Source organism: Zootoca vivipara, chromosome 1, assembly GCF_963506605.1.
Source record: "Zootoca vivipara chromosome 1, rZooViv1.1, whole genome shotgun sequence".
NCBI classification, from domain to species: domain Eukaryota; kingdom Metazoa; phylum Chordata; class Lepidosauria; order Squamata; family Lacertidae; genus Zootoca; species Zootoca vivipara.
Window position 1 is genome coordinate 68,797,939 of NC_083276.1, and position 23,982 is coordinate 68,821,920.

Below are 23,982 nucleotides of genomic sequence, written 5' to 3' on the forward strand. Positions count from 1 at the left end.
GGGCCCACCTTAATGGGACCTCCATCTTAGGAGGAAATGTCGCTGAAGGGTTTGCTAGGTGAGAGAGATTGAATCCTATGCAGAATAGTGATCCTCCCTGCCTCTGTTCATCCAGAGTTGATGCTGAACTGAATACCCAGGTGGATACAGCTGAGTCGGGTCAATGCCCTGCTTACCCACCTATGTTTCAGTAATACTTGCCAGCAAGGCTTTTTTTCAGCTGGAACTCGCCTGATCTAAACAGCAGCAATACCTCGTTGGAGACACAGTGGCAAATAGGCCAGGATTCTAAGTCCTGGAGAAAGAGCTAGTAGTGGAAATAGCTTTTAAACTGCTGCCCTTTATTCTCCTTACCTGATGAAGAGTTAGCAAGTAGATAGAGGTGACAGCTCATACACCCTCTGGGCAGTGCCACAGAGCCCAATCCTTTCCAACCTACTGCTCCGGGAGTTATAGATATATTAGCATGTGATTACTAGTGGCTGCTTGCTCTGCACACGAACCCAAGCCCATGCCATGCACCCTTGCCAATCGTCGTTCAACTGCCACTCCATCCCCTCTACACAAAAATAAAATCCCTTATCATTTCTCTAAAATTTCTGTTACTCAAATGAAGTTGTGAAAGTTTATTCAGATCCTGCCAGTGAATCCAGTCCATTCTGTTGTTTCTGCAAATAAACTGTAAATGGTTCCCAGACTCTTTTGAAGCCCTTTTTGTCCTTCTCTCGTAGTTTGTCTGTTAGCTTAGCCAATTCTGTATAGTTCATCAGCTTTTCTTGCCATTGTTCCTTTGATGGTATTTCTTCCATCTTCTAATATTGGGCAATCAAGATTCTTGCTGCTGTTGTAGCATACATAAATAATGTCCATTTTTCTTTTGGTAGCTCTTGATTTGAGATACCTAACAAAAAGGATTCAGGGTGTTTGACAAAATTAATTTTAAACATTTTTTTCAATTCATTGTATATCATTTCCCAATATTTTTAATGCATTTGCATTCCCACCACATATGATAAAATGTTCCTTCCTTTTCCTTACATCTTCAACATCTGTTATTTTCTTTCCTAAACATCTTTGCCATTTTCACTGGTGTGATATACCATCTGCACATCATTTTCATGTAATTCTCTCTTAATAGTATGCAATCTGTGAATTTTATATCTTTCCATAATTTTTCCAAACTTTCCAATTGGGTGTTGTGTCCCACATCCTGAGCCCATTTAATCATAACTGATTTAACCTCTTCATCTTTGGTTTCCCACTCTAATAAAATACTATATGCTTTTTTAAAAAACAATTTAACATTCTCTTCTACTATTTCTTTTTGAAATCTGGAGATTATATAACTAAACCCCTTTTTATTGTATTCCTTAAAATTTTCATTTAATTTCCTATGGTGTAGCCAACTTTATAAATAGTATTTCAGCTCATCATACTCTTTTAGTTTGAGTTTGCCTTCTTCTTCTGTTAATAACTCTCTATATGTCAACCAGCTTACTTTTTTGGTCAACTTAAGTGAAAATACTTCAGTGGGTGACAGCCACCATGGTGTTTCCACTCAAACAGATCTTATTGTTATTGTTATTGTTACCCCCCTTCCCTCTTCAAACCCCATGCCTCCCCTCCCCTTACAGCTCACCTAACCCACCCTATCCTCGCCTGACTATTGTTCTGCCATCGTGCCACAGTTGGCCAGCCAGCTAAACTGCAGCATAGCAGTGTGTTTTCTTACAAAAATATGTTAAGAAATACATGTATTGATTATGGATAATAACTCAGAGCACAACTGTGAATGAGAAATGGGACAAAATGAGAAAGAGTTGTTTGTCTTTACTTCTGGTGAACCTTATGCTTTGTCTTTCTGAGCACAGGAAGCTAGTTGGATGATTTCCTTTGATATGCTAATTTTACAAATGGGTGCTTTTAAAGTGCATCAAATGACAAATCATATTATTCAAAATTATGATTTTCCCTTGATTAGAAGAACGGATCTAAGTTTGATCCAGATTTGGAATGTACAGACCAACCTTTTTCTATAAAAGAAAGCAGTGTCTGCAACGTGCACTAATGTAGGAGAAAATGCACTAAAAGTGTAGCTCATAAATTACTCAATCAAAAGGGTTTAAAACATTTATGTCAGAATATTTTCAATGCAATTGATAAATAACACTTACTTTTTGTTCTCCATCTTGACAGATATTGTTCACAGAGATCTGAAATTGGAAAACATTTTAGTTAAAAGCAGTGACATTGATGAAGAAAATGAAATGAAATTAAATATAAAGGTAAGCCCAGAAATTGCAACACTTTACTTTAAGCAGTACTTTTGCCTGTGGTTTTTTTAAAACCCAGGAATCAAAAGTCAAGTTTCCTAGTACAGTAAATGCCTATTAGTAGCTTTTGAACTGAAACATAATGGTGTAATCAAGCCAAAAATAAAAGGTCTGAGATAAGAACAATTGACAAGAATGTAGGAGTCAAGTGCCATTGAAGAAAGTTCTTGTTGAGTGAAGAGTAGTATAGTTATAGGCCATTTAAAAAGAAATGTTTTTAGAAGTGTACTGTGTTATTCTTATACCTTTTTGGATATAGTTCCAAGCCATTAGCAAGAGTGAGCTGGGGAGCTGTAATTAGTATGAATTATGCATACTGCCAATTTATTTTAAACATTTTAGTAATTTTGAAAAACATACGATGCTTTACATATCAGCCACTTTCTATTTTGTAGACTTTGGATATTATAAGTATTTACTACCTAAACGCATTAAACGTATCAAGAACTTACACTCATTTATTTGTATGGAAATAATTGGAACTTGATGGTTGCTAAATTATATATTACTTTATCCTTACTTAAAATTTTTATTGCTGTTATAAAATGGCTGTGAGGATTGTATAAAAAGTGCATGCTGACATGACACATAGAACTGAAGCACAGAGGTTCAACCTGCAGTAACTAAAGCAGCATACTATGATAAATTGTATTTTGCTTAGAGTGTTCTGTGTGAATCCAAACTTTCCTTTGCACAAGTTCACATGAACATTCCACCAGTCATTTTGCTTCTGAACATGCTTTTGCTTATAGGTGCATGGAGAAATGCACAATAATTCTCGAGCTGGGGGCTGTTTGTGCTGTGCACTGGAAGGGAGAGGGAGAGAGAGGACAGTCATGTTTCCCCTGGCTCTGCAGACTGGGCTGTGACAGCTTGCTGATGTGACTATGCAGCCTTGTTACTTCCCTTCTGTTGGTGTCAATGTGGTACATTCAAGCTTCTGTTTGTTTGTTTTTCCTGGGAAGACTAAAGAGAAAACCCGTTTGTTCTGGCTGCTTTGGGACTATGCTCAGCCTCTGTGATCTTCCTACCCTATGCCTTGTTTTCTTCACCATCCTTCTTCAACATCTTTATCAATGACTTGGATGATGGGCTTAAGGGCATCCTGAGCAAGTTTGCAGATGACACCAAATTGGGAGGGGTGGCTAATACCCCAGAGGACAGGATCACACTTTACATTAAATGTAAAATGACCTTAGCAGATTAGACAACTGGGCCAAAGCAAACAAGATGAATTTTAACAAGGAGAAATGTAAAGTACTACACTTGGGCAAAAAAAATGAAAGGCACAAACACAGGATGGGAGACACCTGGCTTGAGAGCAGTACATGTGAAAAGGATCTAGGAGTCTAGACCACAAACATGACATGAGTCAGCAGTGTGATGCAGCAGCTAAAAAAGCCAATGCAATTCTGGGCTGCATCAATAGGAGTATAGCATCTAGATCAAGGGAAGTAATAGTACCACTGTATTCTGCTCTGGTCAGACCTCACCTGGAGTACTGTGTCCAGTTCTGGGCACCACAGTTCAAGAAGGATACTGACAAGCTGGAACATGTCCAGAATAGGGCAACCAAAATGGTCAAAGGCCTGGAAATGATGCCTTATGAGGAACGGCTTAGAGAGCTGGGTATGTTTAGGCTGGAGAAGAGAAGGTTAAGGGGTGATATGATAGCCATGTTCAAATCTATAAAAGGATGTCATATGGAGGAGGGAGAAAGATTGTTTTCTGCTGCTCCAGAGAAGCGGACACGGAGCAATGGATTCAAACTTCAAGAAAGAAGATTCCACCTAAACATTAGGAAGAACTTCCTGACAGTAAGAGCTGTTCGGCAGTGGAATTTGCTACCAAGGAGTGTGGTGGAGTATCCTTCTTTGGAGGTCTTTAAGCAGAGGCTTGACAGGCATATGTCAAGAATGCTTTGATGGTGTTTCCTGCTTGGCAGGGGGTTGGACTGGATGGCCCTTGTGGTCTCTTCCACTCTATGATTATATGATTCTAGTTTCTCCCAATTTTGAATGTTTCCCCTAAGTGCCATATTGCTGTCACAACTGACACTTTGCTTTGGACTTTGAAATGTGGTTTGACTTCAGTGAGCATTGGTATCCCACAAAGACTATTGTGTGGGTGGGAGGGGGGTATCCTTAAGAGGCCCTAAGGCTTTCAACACCCTAGACCAGCGTACTGGAATGGGGTCTGTCCCACCCACAGGGAAATGGCCAAGGCATGGCTACCCACCTGCATTTGGGTCTCTGTCTACCACCAATATCCCCTCCATACTTTCTTAGTAGTCAGATTAGGCCAGCAGAAACTGAATCCCAGCAGTTGGGCTAGGCAGGAAAAGTCCTATATTCTGGGATATTTATTTATTTACTTATTGACATTTCTATTCCACCTTTCTTCTACCATGGTCTCTCATCCAGGCCCTAACCAGACCCAGAACTACTTAGCTTCAATGAGGTGGTAGCCTCACAGATCTTTATGCCATATAATTTAACTGATACAATTTCTCTTTTTTATTTACTCACTCTATTGTGCTGGTTCCCTTATTTTTCTTCTTCCCAGTCCTACTATGGATATGGTTTTCTGCTATGGCATTATACAGATAGTGGTAGCGGTTGCAGAAGCTCCCAGTCACAGAAGTAGCTGCTGAATATACCCTTGAGCCGCTAGTTTACCTTTTAAGGCAGCATTTTGGGGTAGTGTATAGAATGTTGTACTTGGACCAGGGACATCTGAGTTTGAACCCCCCTGAGCCATAAGGAACACCAGGTGACTTTTGGTCAGTCACTCCATTGCAGGCAAACTTATATTTTAGGGTTGTTGTGAGGATAAAATAGAAAAAACCCTCACATATATATTCCTGACTGCCTTGGAAGGAAATAATATTACTGCATTTCTGCTTGTGATCTCTCACAAACAACTGCAAATAAGTGCAAGGAACAGCTGGTGGACTGGTCCTTGTGTGGACCAGTCATTTAGATAGGAAAAAGTTACCCTTTTTTTAAACACAGAGAACCTCTGTAAGGAAAAACAAAAATGGCATGAAGAAATTATTGTTCTACTAACAACAAAAGCTGTTTTAGAGGGGGGGAAATGCTTCATTGTGCAGTGGAAAAATGTGAAATATTCTGAAACCTTTTTCTGTAGCTTAGCTTTTCAAGATGCTCTCAGGATTCATTAAAAGAGAGGGGAGGGGAAAGGGAGCAAGGTAGTTATTAACTTGTCCTCAGGTATGTTTGTGTATTTGTGTATTTCTGTTGGCACACTCCTGCTCTGTGTGGCAGGTGCACAGCAGAACAGCCCCAGGCACTTCACATCCTTTCTCCTATGCAGTATCCTGGACCCAGTGCACATGTGTGTCTCTTGTTAGGTGCAGGAATAAGCACTATACACAGTGGAGCTTGTACTACTACGGAAGTCAGGCCCCAGGAAAACAAGGAAGGTGGGGGGAGGTAGTAGCTGAATTGGCTGACCAGAAGGAGGGGAGCCACTAATGTTGGCTTTGTGACCAGGAGGACGGAGATGGCAGGAAGGTTGATGTGGTGCAAACAGACCTGCAGAACTGATCTAGTGCCACGCCAACATCCTTGCTGCCTTGCACCTCTCCATATCCCTCCCTAAGTAACAGCATTCCACCAGCCAGGAAGCTCGCATAGCTCCACTCCACCTGGTGAGCTGCTCCTGGATACAAAACCGGGCTGGGCTTCTTCTTCTTCCCTAGTCTCTGCCCTCACATAATAGTGTTCTGGCCGTTGAGGTAGCATTCAGCATTAGGCTGCTGTTGAATAGCAGTCGAGAAGGATGGGTGAGTCTGCCCCAGCTTCACCCCATCCTGTGCACCTGTGGAGTCTCCTCTGTATGTGGAGAGGAAGTGTGTGTCCCAAACACCCAGCAAATCATTTATCTCCTGATTCTTTCCTGTCTGACTTCCTTCCCTCTTGTTGCTGTTCCCCATCTTTATGTCCCCTAATGATCTCATAACTAAAATATTCGGCTTTTTAAAGTGCTTTGATCAGACCCTATAGCAGCACACACTTAGCTTGAATCTCATTAATAAGCTCATCACTTTTCATACGCTCAAATGCTAGTGCAATTTGCAGTGTAAGTATTAAAGTTGTTTAAAACTTGGCTCTGAATATTTATAGGAGGATTGGTGCAGAGCTTTCTCTTCTTTAGGTGTGCTGTTATAGGAGATCATTTGGGAAATCTAGTCAGATTCTGTTAGGTCTCTCTGAAGTGGTTTTGCAATGAACAATGAGCTCTTCAGAGGAATAAAAGAGTTGCAACTACATACCAGCAGAGAATTTTCAAGACAGTTGAGTTCTGTTTCCTGTAGGTGACTGATTTTGGTTTAGCTGTACAAAAGATGGGAGGAAGCGAAAGCATGTTCCAGTCTACCTGTGGGACTCCTATCTACATGGGTAAGTTCAGTGCTCATATGGTAGGATTCCCATTTAGTTTCATCACATGAAAGACTGGCATTTGAATGGAATAAAACTTTATTTTGTAGCCCACAGTCTGTGAATAGGTGGTTTCCATCTGTTTAGATGTATATATACAATGTCTTTATTTTGCCCATTGTTGCTTTGGCATAATAATAATAATAATAATAATAATAATAATAATAATAGGACAGGAAGTGTCAAGCCCCAAACAGAATGCCCTGAACAGATGCACCCTACACTGCAATATTTTGTTGCAAGGCCCCACTTGTTTCATATAAATTACTATCTTTGCATTGGCTCAGCAGGCAAGGACATTGTGAAGCTGCATACAGCTTGTTATGGTGACTTTTTGATCTAAAAATCAGTATTGTGTGTGACAATCCTCTCTGTAATTGGCTTTTCTATTCTGTATTTTAAGCTATGTTGTTGACCTGGGTTTGATACCATACATCAGGTTTCCTGCCTTGTTATGACCCTTGGTTTAAAACCAAGACTGATCCAATAGCTGTGATATTATAATAACATGTCAAAATGAGATTTTATGCTCTCTTAGCAATTGCTTTACAGCTTCAAAGCAAGAGCTGAATGTAGTAAGAGGATGTTTTCTGCTAGCTGTGACACACACTAAATAAGTTTTGAAGGCCAGCCCGTTGGTTATGTAACACATGCTAAACTAAGACAATTAAAGTAACTTGCTCCAGTGAAACAGATGAAGTACTGATGCATGAGTATTTACCTTGCCCTTTTCTCTGAGGTGGAATGTCCTTGGCAGACAAAGAGAACTAACATTGTACTAGAGGACAGTAGATTAGGCCTTAAGCAATTGTTTAAAGTGTATTGAAATCAAACACAGAGAAATCAAACATTTTATTTGTGTATGCAGCCCCTTCACTCCTCTCTTCATGTTATGCAGCTGTGAAACCGGAGAGTCTTTTCATGTGTTGTCCTAACTGAGATAATGTGGTTACCCACTTTGGAAGAAGTAGGTTCTTAAACAAACTTTGAAACTGGTGACTGTAATTTCCTGGTTTGGAGAAATGGGAAACTTTGGCTAATTAGAAACTATTTGGATTAATTGTGGCCAACAGAAAGGGAGCTGTGAAAGGGCAGCATGTGCAGGTAAAAGGTTTGTGCAAATCTCCATATAGTAACCTGATATGTGATCATCTGAGCCAAGCCAGTGATTAGTGAGAACATTTAATGTACATTTTTCAATCGTAGGACATGTATAAATATATAAAACAGATAATTTGAAGCCATATTTTTATTTCCAAAAGCATGTTTATTTTTTAAATTGATGTTACCCATTTTCAGATTTGTCCTAAATGAATATTTAAAGAACCCTTTCTGTATTTAAATCCAGCATATAACCTTATGCACTACACTTGTTTACCAAATGGAAATGTGTTTATGTGGTGTCATGAAGCATTTGCTATCAGTATTTTATAAGCAACGTTTTCTCAATTTATAACTGGAAAGAAAACCAATAATGCAATTACTTAGCCACAATGTCATCATTCCTAAATGATCAAAGTGAGGACACATCAGCATGAATTGTTAAGGGCTGTACATTATTAATCTCAACATCTGCTGCTTTTCTTTTTTGCTTCAGGGAGGAATAAAGTATATCTCATCAGCACATGCTTTGTTTTAAGCATTCTAAAAGTAATTTTTTTGTATTATTAATAATATTCTTTCTGCTTGGTTGGCAGCCCCAGAAGTGATCAGTGCACATGACTATAGCCAACAGTGTGATGTTTGGAGCATAGGTGTCATCATGTATATGCTGTAAGTAGCTTGTAACATTTATATAAAATGAAAATATCCATCATAAAGAAGGTAATTTTGTATTTAATCTTTCCTTTTGAAATAAAATAAAATAAAATAAAATAAAATAAGGGTTGTTACTTGGTTTGGCTACTAGCTGAAATTATTCATTGCTTAGGTTGTCTTTCTCGACTCCTTTTTAACAGGATTGGTTAATCTTTTCAGTACAATTACACCTCAACTCTAGACACTTTTTCAAGTAGGTGTGTTTAGGATCAAAGCTTTAGAATGTACATGTCTAGGCAGCGTGGAGGATCAGAATGTTATTGACAGTATCTTTTTAATGAAAAATAAGGTTTCATGAAAATGTGGTCCATTCTTTCTGTCAGTGTTGGCGTAGACTTGACAGCACTGGGAACCACTTGCCATAGATGCCACTGTTCAAGGCATTTGCTTACACTGTCTGCCCATTGTACTGCACAATTTTATATACAGTGGAACCTCGGTTTATGAACACCTCGGTTTATGAATTTTCGGTTTATGAACGCCGCGGACCCATCTGGAACGGATTAATTCATTTTCCATTACTTTCAATGGGAAAGTTTGCTTCAGTTTATGAACGCTTCAGTTTATGAACAGACTTCCGGAACCAATTACACCCATGCTTCAGTTTATGAACGCTTCAGTTTAAGTACTCCGCGGACCCGTCTGGAATGGATTAATCCACTTTCCATTACTTTCAATGGGATAGTTTGCTTCAGTTTATGAACGCTTACTCCACAGACTGTCTGGAACGGATTAATTCTCTTTCCATTACTTTCAATGGGAAAGTTCGCTTCAGTTTATGAACGCTTCAGTTTATGAACAGACTTCCGGAACCAATTGTGTTCATAAACCGAGGTACCACTGTACGGTGTCCAGTGATTTTTAGACATTGTTAAAAATTTAAAATTTTTATTTTTAATGACTTACTATATTTGAAGAGTACAACATATCGTATAATAGAAGAATACAGTAAGAGAAACAAATTATTCCAGATATACCAGTAAATTTGAGGGTGTTCCTTTAAATCATGGCCTTAATACTTAATTTATGTCATATGGATTGTAATTTCTATATTTCCTGGATTAATGACAAAACATTCTCACTCCGTGTGTGTGTGTGTGTGTGTGTGTGTGTGTGTGTGTGTGTGTGTGTGTATCTATATCTATATCTGTATATGTACACATCTACTTTACATGGCTACACATACCAGTACCATATACACACATACGTATATACAATTCTACCACTTAGGTAGACTGTTATTTATGTGTAATACATACTCCTGGGTATATGCTGCTTAAATAAAAAAGTTTTATGATTGATTTTAAATGTTTTTACTTCTCCAGTTCTTGTAATCATTCATATGTTTTAATAGAGTAATTCAAAATAATCTAAAACCTCCATTTGATTGTGGGAGTAATGAATTTATTCTGTTATATTTTATTTGTTTGTGCGTAAGAGAAAATGCTCAGATTAAGCAAACAGAAGCTGAAATGTTGTATGTATTTTTTTTTTTAAAAAAAACCATTAAGAAAAAAAACCATGTGGCATGTGGATCCAGGTTTTAAAATATTTTTCCTTTAATGAAACCTTTCAACTAAGCAAACCAAAAGCGAAATTGTGGCTGAGGATTGTATCCAATCCTGCTGTTCCACTCGTGTAACATACTTTTGCTTGCTCAACTGAACTCACTTCTCCCATCTCTCCTGTCACTTGCACACGCTCAAGATCTGTCCCAGAGGGTTGAGGGCCCCCTCCCCCCGGAGCATATTTTGCAGTTGTGCAGGTTGAGAAAATGAAGGGAAAGTCCCAGTGTTTCAGGGAACTCTGCTTACACAGTGTAAGATACAACCCAGAGCCCCTTTGATGTGGAGAGAAAGACTTTCCTATCAGCTCTTCTTGGCTAAAAGTGCTACTTTGGGCAAAACTTGAGACGACAAAGGGAGTAAGCCTTCCTACCCCCGCCTCCCCCTGTGTAACCAAACTGCTCCCAGCAGTGTTGGGTTCTGATAGGTTAACTAGCAACAACATCTCTGTTCTGAACAAGTGCAATCAGAGGAAGAACATGATTCTTACCTAAGCTTATGCAGTGGGGGGGGGTGTATCACTCCCCCACCTATTGTTCCTTCAACTCCTTCAGTGTAGCTTTTCTGCATACCATAATATAGATTGAACAGCTTTATTGCTTTTCTTTCTTTTAATTTGTGGCACAAACTGTGTTCTACAAACTTTTTAATGCTGAGGCAGTACCAGTTTTATGGCCATACTTCACAGTATTAATGTTGCCGCTGAAGAAGTCACATTTACACAGTATAGCACAGCTGAATGCATTATAAATTGGGCTGGGGTAACTGAAATACCTGATTGGCCAATAAGAATTCCATGCTGTTTCTGCAATTTGCACAATTCACAGGCCTTGTAAAAACACAGAGCAGTGAATTGTGCTGATTGTAGTCACAGCTCAGGACTCCTGACATTATACTTTAATTAACATATAAATATTTTAAATTAGCATTTTATAATCACAATAGTATTATAACAATGCAACATTATATTACACTTCATCCAGATGACAGTTAAAAAAACGCAAACATACTGCCTAAGTATTACATAGCTGCCAAGTTTTCCCTTTTCTCGCGAGGAAGCCTATTCAGCATAAGGGAAAATCCCTTAAAAAAAGGGATAACTTGGCAGCTATGGTAGTAATAGAATCCACTTCACACCCCTTTTATTGCTCCAAATGGTATTCAAGAGATATATAAGATATGTGTTTAATTTTCACCCAGTTTTCATAAGCAACACACCCTACTATTGTTAGATGGACTTTTGAGCCAGGATGTCTAAGTGAATGCTTAATGTTGCCATTGTTACATGACGTTCCCTGTAGCTGAATGAGTTTGCATTGACCTTCTAGCTACCAAAGCAATGACAAAAGTGCAGAGGCATGACGTATCTTAACAAGTGCTTATCGGTTAGAATTGGCTTTATCTTGAGCTACCTTGGAAATCCAGGCCTTAAGTTTTGATACATTTGTTCAGATTTGTTGAATTTTTCATGTGATGTGTTTGTATAATAGAATAATGCTGCTGTGGTGCTTTTAATGGAATGTATCTGTAATTTGCTTGCCATTTCTCTTTTAGCATAGGCCAGTAAAACAACAAGCAATTATGTTTTTATTGAGCTCCTTGTGGGCTGTGTTTGGCTTAGTTTCATAGACCACAAGTTCTACCACAAGGCGCATAGTAGCATTTTATGTGGCCAATATTTACAAAGCAGCTATGCTTCCAAACAGGATTGAAGCAAAAATTCTCCCAGTTTCTCTGGAACAATTTCAACAGTGTTGAAATAACACTATTTTTTTTAATGCCTATGAAATATTTTCAAATTCTTTATCCTCTGTTAGGTTTGCTTGCCATCAAGTGATATAACCATGTAGCCAAAGCTGATTGGCCAAATATCCATACACTGTATGATCCTTGATTGCCCAAAATCATCTATGTGACTTCTTCTGGAATAAGTGCTGTCACATTCTCAATAGACTTTATTTAACCTCAGTGACATAATCATGTAGCCCTCAGGTCACAAGTCTTTTTGGACCAGAGAACACATTTTGATTTTTGAGAGTGCTGGGAATGCCAGTCACAAAGTGGCTGCCACAGGAGCATGGCAGAACGCAAATTAAAGAGGCCTAGAAAATAGAACAGAAGTAGGAAAAGTACATTGCCACTGCCATGTATTGGGGTCACTGGCAGCAACTATAGGGGGCCCTGGGTGCCAGGGCATCCATATTTTTTGTGTGGGTGCTCGGCACTCACACTGTGAGGCCTCTGATGTGACTTCCAGTGCTTTGTGAGGCCCGAAAGTTGCATTGGAGGCCTTGCACGGACTTGGAGGTCGCGATTTTGTATGTTTCAGAAAACAAAAATGTTATATAGAATTTGAATGTTTATATAGAGAAAAAGAAACAATGTACATTCATTTTAAAAGCAACAATGGAGATACAATAACCTGGCTTAAACTCCTATCCAAAAGAATTGCAATGTGAAGAACAGCTTGCCTATTCTAGACTAGACTTGCAGCCACCTCTCAAATCCTCACGGGGCTTCTATCTTTTAAGCATATATGTGTACTAATCAGAATATAAAGCATCCTTCCTTTTTTGCTTCCTGCAAAACAGATTATGTGGTGATCCACCTTTTATGGCAGGCTCTGAAGAAAAGCTTTTTGAACTTATAAAGAAAGGAGATATTCATTTTAAACATTCAATCTGGGATACAGTCAGTAAGGCTGGTAAGTAGGCAACTGTACGATAAAAACAAACAACAACATCCCCAGCATGAAATTCAGCAAATTGTTGCAATATTTTGACCTTTTTATTACCATTAAGTACTGTGTTTTCTCATAAATGTAAAATTGATGCTAAAGAAAATTCACAGAACTGTTGCCATGAATTAGCTTCACAGCATTAGAGGTAAAATACTCTGTTGGATTAAAGCACTCAGAGAAAACTGGGAGATGTGTTTGTTAGCAGCTAACGGAAATGAGGTTTACGAGTCTTTCTCTTTATAGCCAAAGCTGTGTTAGAGCTGCTTCTGAGAGTAGACCCTGCCCACAGAATGACTGCTAATGAATTGCTTCACATCCAGTGGATAACAGTAAGTTGCTGTTGTTTTTCTTTTTTTAAAAAAAACTAAACTAAATATTTGCCTTATTTTTCTTTTTATTTGTGAAAATGCCCCCCCCCCCGATAATAGCCATATCCCAATTTTCCTGAAGGCTCTACTACGTTCCAACAAGTAAGATGGTAAGACATTCGTCATTTGCCTTATATGCATCTAGATTGTACTTACAGCATTTGGTGTATCTGCCAGTATATAAACAATGACGTCACTGTGAGGGCTTACTGGGCTTTTATAGACTGGGTAAGCAGGAACAAAAATCCGGGCCACAAATTATTACACTTCTCCTTCTACTCCCTCCAGATTCTGCCAATTCTTCATGACCTTTCTTAGTGTAGTTCCAGTTGTCAGAATTCTGATCCAGACACCAAGTTGCATATTCCATCTGTGTACATGCATACTCATTTTATTGTGCTTCACTTTGATACACTTTGCAGAGAATGGTCCTTTTCTGGCCACAGGAGTGGAGTTGGCTAGGGCTAGAACTGGGTCCGCCCCCCCTTCTGTCCCTGCAGCCAGGGAAGCCTGACTTAATAGACTACAGTATCATGTAAACATATCTTTTCACTGGGAAACAAAACAAAAAAAGTGAGACTTGCTTTATTATGATATTCGCTTTATTGCAGTCGTCTGGAACCAAACCCGCAATATCTCCAAGGTATGTGTATATATTTTTGTTAACTGAAAGCATAAGCAGAATCAAGGGCACTATGCACAGGGAACCTCTCTTGCAAACTTCATTTAAATGGAGTGCATGGATGGTTGTTCCCCAAAGCAATTGTATCTACATTTAAGCAAGCAGTGTAGGTACACTACAGTATGAACACTCTGCAAAACAAATATTATTTTCCCAGTATATATGAAGTTTTGGTGATTACAGAGGTTCGGTGATAATAATGGAAGCAATTATTTAAACAACAACAATAATATAGAAATGAATAAGATGTTATGCGCTTTTGATTACTTTTCCAGACTTTACACATTTCTATTTGTTCCAGTCCATTTCTAGCAAAGGTTTCATTCTAAGGCTCCCCTTCCCCATGAAGAACAAGATCAGCTTTGTTAGTGAGATGTTTAATAATGGAATGTTGTTAACTGTCTTACATAGGGCAGCCTAGTGTTAACAGAACTTAACAGTTCTCTGCTTTCCTTGTGGACTGGGCAGAATCTTCAGGAGGTGGGATCCATGTATGGTGCTAACTAGGTCTTCCAGAAATTCCTGGGAGCTTCTACACTATCACAAGGCTTCTGGGGAAGAAGCAGGGCTTACCTTGGCCTCAAAAGGAGGCCCTGATTGTGGGAATAAGTCTGTTCTTGTCCATGGCTTCACCATGCATGCACCCTCCCTCCCTCGGAGTTAAGACATTTGCTGGGAACTTGTTTGGTTTCCCGGAAAGGAATTTTGCTTGTATCTCATTGGCCCATAATGTGAGGTTTTCACCTTCATCTCAGCAAGAGCTGTTTACATTGTTAGGTGTTCATCTTTTGTTTTCTCTGTCACAACTTGAGCAGGATAAGGCATTGGGCCAATACCATTATTATAGTGGGGACTTGGAGGCGGTGTTTCAGTCCTCAGCCCTGGCTTTAGCAAGGCAAGCCTTTCACTGTTTGTCCTAGGTTGCCAGCTAGAACTCAGATGCTTGTTCCATAGCATGTTGAGGATTGTTATGTTGGCAGCCCACAGGAGGTGGCCCCTGCAGATGGGCTAGGGGCACCGCCTTAATATAAAAGGTGAGATCCCTGCTATCCAGTCCTTGCCCTGTGCCTAGCCAACTGCACGTACTTGCTGTAATCTATTTTCACCCATATCTGGATTGTCCTTATCCAGTTGTCCTTTCTTTTATCTTTGGGGGTTAGGCACTTCATGCATGGTACACAGCTTTAGGGTTTGCAATCACTGAAGCTTTCAGAGCATTTGACAGAGGGATAGCTGTTGAAATGACAAGCATTTGGGCAGAATTATCACAGAATTCTATGAGGTGCTATTTTATGTAAAGTGTTAATTCAAAAATCTGTGGGTGATTGGCTATCCTTTAGAGCAGAGATAGCAATGGTTAAAAGCTTCTGTCAGTGTTATTTTTCTCCATACACTGCTGCAAACAAATTGAAATTATGTTGCATCTATTTCTGGATTATTTTTTCATAATTGCTATAGTTCTTTTCTTGTTCTCTTTACCCAAATAAACAGCTGTCTATTTATCAATAGGATTGGTTGTTAGATTTTTTTTTCTTGTGCCCACAGATGGACTAAAGGTCTTGTTTGTTAGATGTTTATAATTAAATTACTCCCACCCACCTCAGTTCCTAAATTTATGTAAGAACTCATTATGTTAATGCACAAAAGTGTTTAGAGATACTAGGGTAAATGTGCATTTCACGAGTGCCTCAAATATTTCATATTCATATTTGCTTCTGTGTAATCTGAGTTTCACTCTTACTAACGCATAGTCTTCTAGTTTCTAAAACTAAGCACACTGCTTCTCAGTTCAGCAAGTTGGTCCATACTGCACATGATGGAACGCTTTGTCACTAGTGGGTGTTTCTTCAATTCATGAATAAATTCAGCACTTACATTTTCAACTACTGAGGCTGCTTCTCCTTCCTTTTGCCCTCCATTTGGCCCTTTTGATCACACAAGTGTATTCTCCAGTGTGTGGCCTATCCCTCACAAAATAATAATAAAAATCATCACCAGTTAACTGACCATTCTGTGTGAATATTCATTTATTTTTCATCACACACAAATACCGTAAAAGGTTCTTAAACTATGCCTTACTTTCGGAACATTTTCTCCAACAAACCTTTATTTCTCTCCGGAAGCTGTGGTGTGGGAGTACTGCCATTCAGAACAGAGTCTAGCAGAGATCACAGAATGGAAAATGTGTTTCTGACATACGTTGGGTGCCACATGATGGAGGGGCACACTGTTCCCTTCTATGCCTTGAATCTCACTGACATGCACTCCCTTAAAATATGAACATAAAAAGCTTGAAGGAAAGACAAAAGAAAATGAAACAATCTAAAAGGCAACCAATTAGTAATCCTCCACTTTCCCCACAATCAGCACCAGATGCTAGCCAATTAAACTCAACAGGTGCTCAAATGAGGCAATACAGACAATTAACTTAAGTGGTTCCACTTTCTTAAAAACTGTCAGAACACAACCACCCCATTTCATGTGCTATTTAAGTATTTGTAGCTCTTTAAAACATAGTGCTTTTTTTTTCCTGAGGCCACAACTCAGCCTCTTATTTTGTAGGTGCGATTTGGTGCACTTAGAAATTTAATTACCTGAATGTGCTTGCAAATAAGGTAGTTATTTGGATGTCTGCAACATCAATTTGTCTACAGTTAATTACAGATGTAAATTTGCACCTGCAAAATTGGAGTCCACATCTGAAAATCATTCTATAAATTTAGAAGGACTGGGAATACATTACCCTGATTCATGTAGAACTAATTCTCTCTGTGCATGGCTATCTAATCCCAACCTCCACCACTCAGAAACAACATACACATACATACCTTGTGCCAAAACCATAGGAAGGTAAAGACTGAAATATGCTGTTAATAAAAACAATATACGGTAGTATTGCGGTTAGAAAAGAAGGTGTAAATCTAGTTATATTGATTGGAATGTATGGATCCATTGTCCTTTTGATACATTTCTTTAAATGGAAAATATTCACACACGTTATTTTTAGACACATACATGCAAACTTTTAAAATCATAGTGCTTGGGTTTTTTTAAGAACAAAGTATTTCTTGCTTAAAGCATTAGGCTGAATGCTTGTATCTCTTAAAGATACTGATCTTCACTTTGAATTTATTGGGTTCAACATCCATGGGGGAGATTTTCCCCACAACAGATCAAACACATGATCTTTCTTTAAGTGGGCCCACACTCATGACTTTCCTGTTCCAGTCTTAAAGAAGCTGATGCTGATACATGATAGAGAGAAGACAAAGCAGCTACAAGGCTGCTTTTACATTTATAGTCCTTGCTCCTCAGTGTGTTGGGAGGGGGGTAACTGCTAGTTTCAAGTAGACAGGTATTATACCCCAGAGACTTTCAGAACCAAAAGCTTATAAAGACTCAAAAAAGTGAAGAAATTCATTGGGAGAAAAACCACTAAAAATAGTGCTTATTTATATATTTAAGATCCATTTATTTCTATGGAAATGGATATGTGCCCATAATGAGCATTACACAAAGACAAGAATGGGTCTGTAAAGCCAAATAAGTTAATGCATAAGAACACAATGCAAGCCTTGCTCAAGTTCTTTACTGAAACATTTTTGGCATGAAATTGAAGTGGGAGGGTGTGTCCTCCTCTCTCCACCATGATTATAATTGCTTGTTGCCTAGGTTGTTGCTTAAGAAATCTGTTTTTAAAAGACCTTATATTAGGTCTTTTCCTATGTGATCCAGTCATAAGCCATATTTACGTCATTAAACCACATAGCCAATTGGATTTGGTTACAATGATAATGTCACAAAGTTAATTCAGAATAAGGACATAAAGCAGTCTTGTCACTCTGAATAGTTGTTGAAGAAAAATAAGTAAAGCTGTTTTTACTCCTGTTCTTGGTTCCACTCCACAGAAATTACTATGAATGGAACCAGTTTTCACAGGAGCAAAAATATGTTCACCCAAACCTCTTTTCGTGTTTTTGGCTCAAGTAAAAAAAACAACCAAACATTTAGGATTCCATAGAACAGACACCCCCAAACTGTGGCCCTCCAGATGTTTTGGCCTACAACTCCCATGGTCCCTAGCTAACAGGACCAGTGGTCAGGGATGATGGGAATTGTAGTCCAAAACATCTGGAGGGCCGAAGTTTGGGGATGCCTGCCATAGAATCTGCATTTGTGGGCATCAAAGTATCTGATACCATATGCTGCAGCTTGTTTTGTCTTTCTAGTATTGTTTTTTTTATAAAAAAAACCTCTACCTCTTTTCCTTTGCCTGGCTTTAGTAGACACTCGTTGCTGCTGTGGCATGAAAATAATAGTTACATTTTCCTGTTAATCAGAAATGCTTCTGAAACTTCTAGGTGACTAGGATTTTGTGCTTGACAACTTTGTGGAGCTTTGTTGGGAAAACAGCTTGCCATCAGGCAGGCAAAATCATTTTCAGATTTTATTGGACTTGCATACTTGTGATAGAGAATCAATAATAATAATAATAAATTTTATTTATACCCCGCCCTCCCCAGCCAAGACTGGGCTCAGGGCGGCTAACACCAGATATAAAACAATTGATTAAAATACAGCTTAAAAACAAGATTAATGAAGGATCAGAGGGACTGCCAAAGCAATTGACTTTCTATTAAGTGTACCAGTGCTATTTTTAATTGCCTACAGGTAGGTATTCCACCTTGCCATCTCAAGAAGTAGGTGTAAGGAGGACCAAAAAAAGGTGCCACCTAGGATGAGGTATAGATGGCACCAGCTGTTTTTAGAATGTTCTGGCCAACAAGAAGAGGAAATGGATCCAAATGTGCTACAATATAATTCCCAATGTAAAACTCTTCATTATCATTATTTTGTGGGGAGAAAATCAGTTTGTTTGTTTTTTAAAAAAGAGGAGCTTTCTCTCTTTGGACTTTTATAATGTGCTATAATGTTCTACAACCTGTTTGAAAGAATTAATGAAACACCTTGGCTTCCAGAAATAAAGACCTGGACATAAATGGTTCATTACTTCTTTAGGGTGAAACAGACATTTCTCCAAGGCCATGTAATGTCCTAGAGTTGATGAAGAAGTGGAATAACGACATCAACACTGACAGTAAAGAAGTAGACCTTCTGGAAGTTGAACTGAATGGTGCATCATCAACTTCACAACAAGATATTCATGAAGAACATGACAGACTTACTAGCAGCAATGGCAACTTAGAGGCCAGTATAGAAACAGAAACAGAGAGTGGGAGCAGCAAATCCTCCACGCCGACAAAACAAGTAAAAGTTAACCTGGTATTTCTAAGATTAAATCAATCTTAGGGGTGGGGCACCTCAGTCCCGGGAACCAAATGTGTCTCTCTAGGAATCTCTGTCTGGCCCTTAGGACTCTCCCTGGGCCACACCTGCTACTGGACCTGCTTTGCAGCCTCCTTAAGTGTTTTTGTTTGGCTGGAATGTGTCTTCAAACTCTGATAAATGCTTCTTGCTTTCCCTGATGGAAATAGAGAGGGTGTGTGAGTTTTGTATGGAAACTCACCTAATGTACACAAGTAAAATTCACATTTGTTCCTGTGCACACTTTTGCCTCTGGCCCTGCCTCTCATTGGTGTGTAGCCCTTAGAAGTTTGCACAGAAGGGCAGCCATTAGGCTGAAATAATAATAATAATAATAATAATAATAATAATAATAATAATAATACTATACCCTGTCCATCTGACTGGGTTGCCCTCCCCTGAACTAGATAATAGCATAGAGCAGTGCTGGTAAAGGCAAGGTTTGTGTTAAGGAGAATCAAAGTTTATGAATCATAGTTACTTTTTACAGAATGTTTACAGTTACTTTTTTACAGAACAACATGTATTCTTTTTCAGACTCGTAAGAAAAAACACCACAGCAACACTTTACCAAATGGGACAACGAGGAAGAAAAGTTCACATAACAAGTCAACTTCCAATGTAAGCATATTTCTAAAATCGGCCGCTTTCTCTTAATTGAAGGGTCATTTCAGCTATGTGTTGGCTCCCATGTAAGTACTTTAGATGCTTCTGCAGTTATTATGGTTTATATGTCAATGCCCTGAGTCCCACGATAAGAAAAGGGAATTGGGGCACTTGCATGTAGAGCTCCCATTAGTGGGTGCTGGTTCATACCTAGGTGTCTAGGAGCAAGCATAGTGGCCGTCTCATGCAGTCCCAGCATCTTAACCAACAGCACACCAAGAGGCTAAATAAAACTGCTCTGAATCATTTAGAGGATTTGATTCTAACAAAGCAGATTATCTTCTAATTTATAGAGGTTGGTTTAGTTAAGTAGCTTCCATATATCAATTTGTGTGATTTACAGTCTTTTTTTAATTGGTAACTGCTTTCTCACTGTTCTTGGTGTGTAAACTTGGTGCAGAAGTTTTCATTATGCTAGCCTTCAAAACCTTCCTTGCTGCAGTCTTTGTGGTGCCGTAGTTCTTGCCACTACAGAAATACTTTGCAAAGTAGAGGGCGTTAATTTCAGTCCTATAGATTATGTCATCAGGAAGGGAATTCTGCTAGCGTGGGCAAAGATGTGATGAAGCTATCAAAGTTTCCAACATTTAGGGCTTTTTAATTTCAGGAAAAAAGGCAAGTATGTGGGGGACATGATAGAGGTGAATAGAATTATGCATTGTGTGGAGAAGGTGGGTAGGGAGTTTTTCTGCCTCTCTCATAATACTAAAACTCAAGACCATCCAATGAAGCTGAACATTGGAAGATTCAGGACAGACAAAACAAAGTACTTCTTCACATAGTGCATATTTAAACTAAGGAATTCATTCCCACAAGATATAGTTGCAGCCATCAATTTGGATGGCTTAAAAGACTGGATAAGTTAATGAAGGATAGGGCTATTGGTGGCTACTACCCTTGATGGTTGTATTCTGCATCCAGTGTTGGAGGCAGTTCTGAATTCCAGTTGTTGAGGTTTAAAAAGATACGGAGAGTGCTATCACATTCTGGTCCTGTTTGTGGGCTTTCCATAGACATTTGGTCAGTCAGTATGAGAACAGGGAGTTGGACTAGATGGGCCCAATAGAATTGTAGAGTTGGAAGGGACACAATAGTCATCTAGTCCAACCCCCTGCAATGCAGGAATCTTTTGCCCAACGTGGGGCTCAAACTCACGACCCTGAGATTAAGAGTCTCAAGCTGCTTTGGTGATGCAATATTGCATAGTTCCTTCTGTCTGGGACTGGAGTGTGATGGAGTACAAAGTCAGGGTCTGCTGCAGCTTGTTCTGTCATTCTATTACTGTTTCTTTACCTCTTTTCCTTTACCTGTCTTTAGTACACATTCATTGCTGCTGTGCTCTTCCTGGTACTTTTTGAGCATCTGGGAGCTTTTAGGCCTATTGGTTTTTAGCTTACAGAATATGGTTCTGTTGAGTAGTTAGAAGAGGATTCTTCCCACTCCTAACACCATGTATTAATAAGAATGCTGAGTCAAATCTGATTTGCTTTATTGCAACTAACGTAGCTCCAGACAAAGTTGTCTTCCTAATGACATTGTATAACTGATCAGAAATCAGAAATTTCTACTACAATTTGAACAAGCATCATCACATGGCTGTTTCTTTCTCCTATTAATACATATGATATCAAATGTATCCTGTGTAAATTTGTGTTCTTGGTGTTGTTTGTTTTTAAGATTCAGACTGGTGGAAGTGGGTCGGTGTCTCCAGGATCAGCTGCTAGACGGATGCAGGATAGTCAAGAGAAGAAAACTGAAATGGAAAAGTCTTCTTTTTCTCTGAGTCATGGGTCTCCAAGCAAAAGTTCACACAAATCAGCTACCCTTAGTGGCCTACTCAAAACGAAAAAGAAATCTTAGGCCGTATCCATCAACTCAAAATGAAGTTCTTATGAAGTAACTTGTGCCGATGCCAAAATGTGGCAGCTTTATAAAAAGGACCAATGTAGCCTGAACTCTTTTGCCATTTTTTGTTGTTCTGAGATCTATAATCATCAAGAGAACTCTAGCTTCACAGTAGTGCTGATAAAAGTTCTGAAGCAGTGTGAATTCCTAACCTATGTGAGGGCATCCACTGGTCATATTACTTTCAGAGCAAGAGCACAGAATTGTGTAAAAATCTGTCTTTTATTTATTGTATTGTTCAGGCAAACGACTGGTTTCTTTCAATCTACTTTCTATATTTTTCCTAAATTTGCTTTGTATTGTCACAAACGTTTGTTGCGTGGGAGAATAAGGAGCCAAAATATGTAATGGCTAGGTGGTATGTATGTATGTATGTATGTATGTATGTATGTATGTATGTATGTATGTATGTAGATTGTGCTTATAACCCTGTAGGCATTATAACTTGTGTACCAAGGTCAATGGATTTTGTTTCTGATATTTTTATGGCACTTTAGTTTGCTTAGAAAAAATACTTTAAACATTCTTAGGTATTATGAAAATTGCTGAGGTTCATATTGCTGCTAAAACTCTTGTGTGTTTAAATAAAACAGATCTTAGAAAAATAATTTTCATATGCTAGTTAATCTTCATTTTTGAAAGGATGGATTGTGCTGCAGAAGAATCATATTTTTGTAATATGATTCTTTTCTTTTAAAGATAAAGCTCTTTTGCTTAAAGTTGTTTCATTAGATTATTCTTGAATGCTTACACTTGACACATTTTGCACTGTGAATTATTCAGGCTGTCAGGCTGAATATTTGTATAGTGGTCTCAGCCATATGCTTGTATAACATTTGGTTCTTTTCAAACTTTTGTGGAAAATTTAGTGTAGCTCTTCCCATGATTGCACGCAACTGTGGGTCCACAGTTTATGCAGAAACACCAAGTACTTCAGTGAATCCTGTGAATGAAGCAGATTTCATTCTTCTTCTGTCACCTTCCCAAGATGATTATGCAGGGCATTGCCAAGGGCCCAGTTCCATGTAAGCTGCAGGTTCCCCAGAGGTTTCTAGTTCCTGGGACCTGCAAGTGATTTAATGTGGGCATGCTGTCACTTAGACTTTTCAAGCCAATGATGGCATTTTAGATGTTCACAATATCATTTTGGTTTTAATTTGTACGACTTGATAAATAATTTGATCTGTCCAGATAAATAGTTGGATACATCCAAACTTTCCCCAAATATGCATGGGTGATAAGGAGGTTGCCTGTTTCTACTTCAAATCTTGATGTCTTACATTTACTTCATGGGAAGAATTTAATATTTTACTATTAATGTGTATTAGTAAAGTTACTAATGTTATAACCCCCCCCCCAAAAAAACACACACATTCAGGCTTGTCCCAGATACTGGATCTGACAGCCTCTCTAGTTTGATATGAAATGGTCAGAGTATCTTAAAAAGTTGAACTAGCTTTCCGAGTCTCCTGACAGAGGTGCAATAGGTCCCTTTTGTTCTAAAAGACCAGATCTAGTTGGCTATTAGCTCTTGGCACCAGTTATTTTCCTTTAGTCAGATAATTGCTTGTAGGGTATGCCAGGACGTGCTCTATTAGAGCTGCAAAGGTATCATTAGCCAGCCTCAGGTCAATCCTACCTGATCGCAGGACTGGCTTAGTTGCAAACTGACTATGTAGCGTTAAGGTCGGTTCTATTTTGTGTTCAAATAAATCCTTGACTATTGTAAATGGAGTTTTAATGACTGGGGCTGATATATACTGTGCCCTTTGCTCTTTTGTACCCTGCACCCAGGGATATATAGAATTTTCAATAAAAGAAAATATGGCAGTCACTTTACCTCACAACTGGGAGGACTTGTTTACGTACTTATTTAAATACATAACTTTTGCTTTGTTATGATGAAACTTTGGGTAGCCTCTTCAGTGCACTGCTTTTATAGTGGCTAGTATCTTGGTTTTGAAGTTGGAAAATCCAGGGCCAAATCGCCATTTACCTTGAAGCTTATTGGAGCATCCTTGGGATTGTCACTCTCTCTTAGTGCTGCAGTGAAGTTATGGAAGGAAGGAGGGGGTAGGGATGCAAAAGTTAACACCACACCACCATATAGTCAAGAA

At 38.8% G+C, this 23,982-nt stretch overlaps 1 protein-coding gene across 10 annotated transcripts in view; it reads left to right on the forward strand.

Moving 5' to 3' along the window:
* Positions 1-23,699, forward strand: part of STK33 (serine/threonine kinase 33) — a 62,908-nt gene extending 39,209 nt beyond the window's left edge. For 9 of the 10 annotated variants that reach the window (XM_035122896.2, XM_060275865.1, XM_035122814.2 and 6 more), the window contains 8 exons: positions 2,197-2,285; positions 6,673-6,757; positions 8,494-8,569; positions 12,771-12,883; positions 13,163-13,248; positions 18,989-19,252; positions 19,832-19,915; positions 21,638-23,699. In XM_035122896.2, the coding sequence (XP_034978787.2) occupies positions 2,197-2,285; positions 6,673-6,757; positions 8,494-8,569; positions 12,771-12,883; positions 13,163-13,248; positions 18,989-19,252; positions 19,832-19,915; positions 21,638-21,820 (980 nt within the window). In that variant the 3' untranslated portion in view covers positions 21,821-23,699. The remainder of the gene's footprint in view (positions 1-2,196; positions 2,286-6,672; positions 6,758-8,493; positions 8,570-12,770; positions 12,884-13,162; positions 13,249-18,988; positions 19,253-19,831; positions 19,916-21,637) is intronic. The other variant, XM_035122721.2, reaches the window with a different exon arrangement.
* Positions 23,700-23,982: the final 283 nt, after the last annotated feature.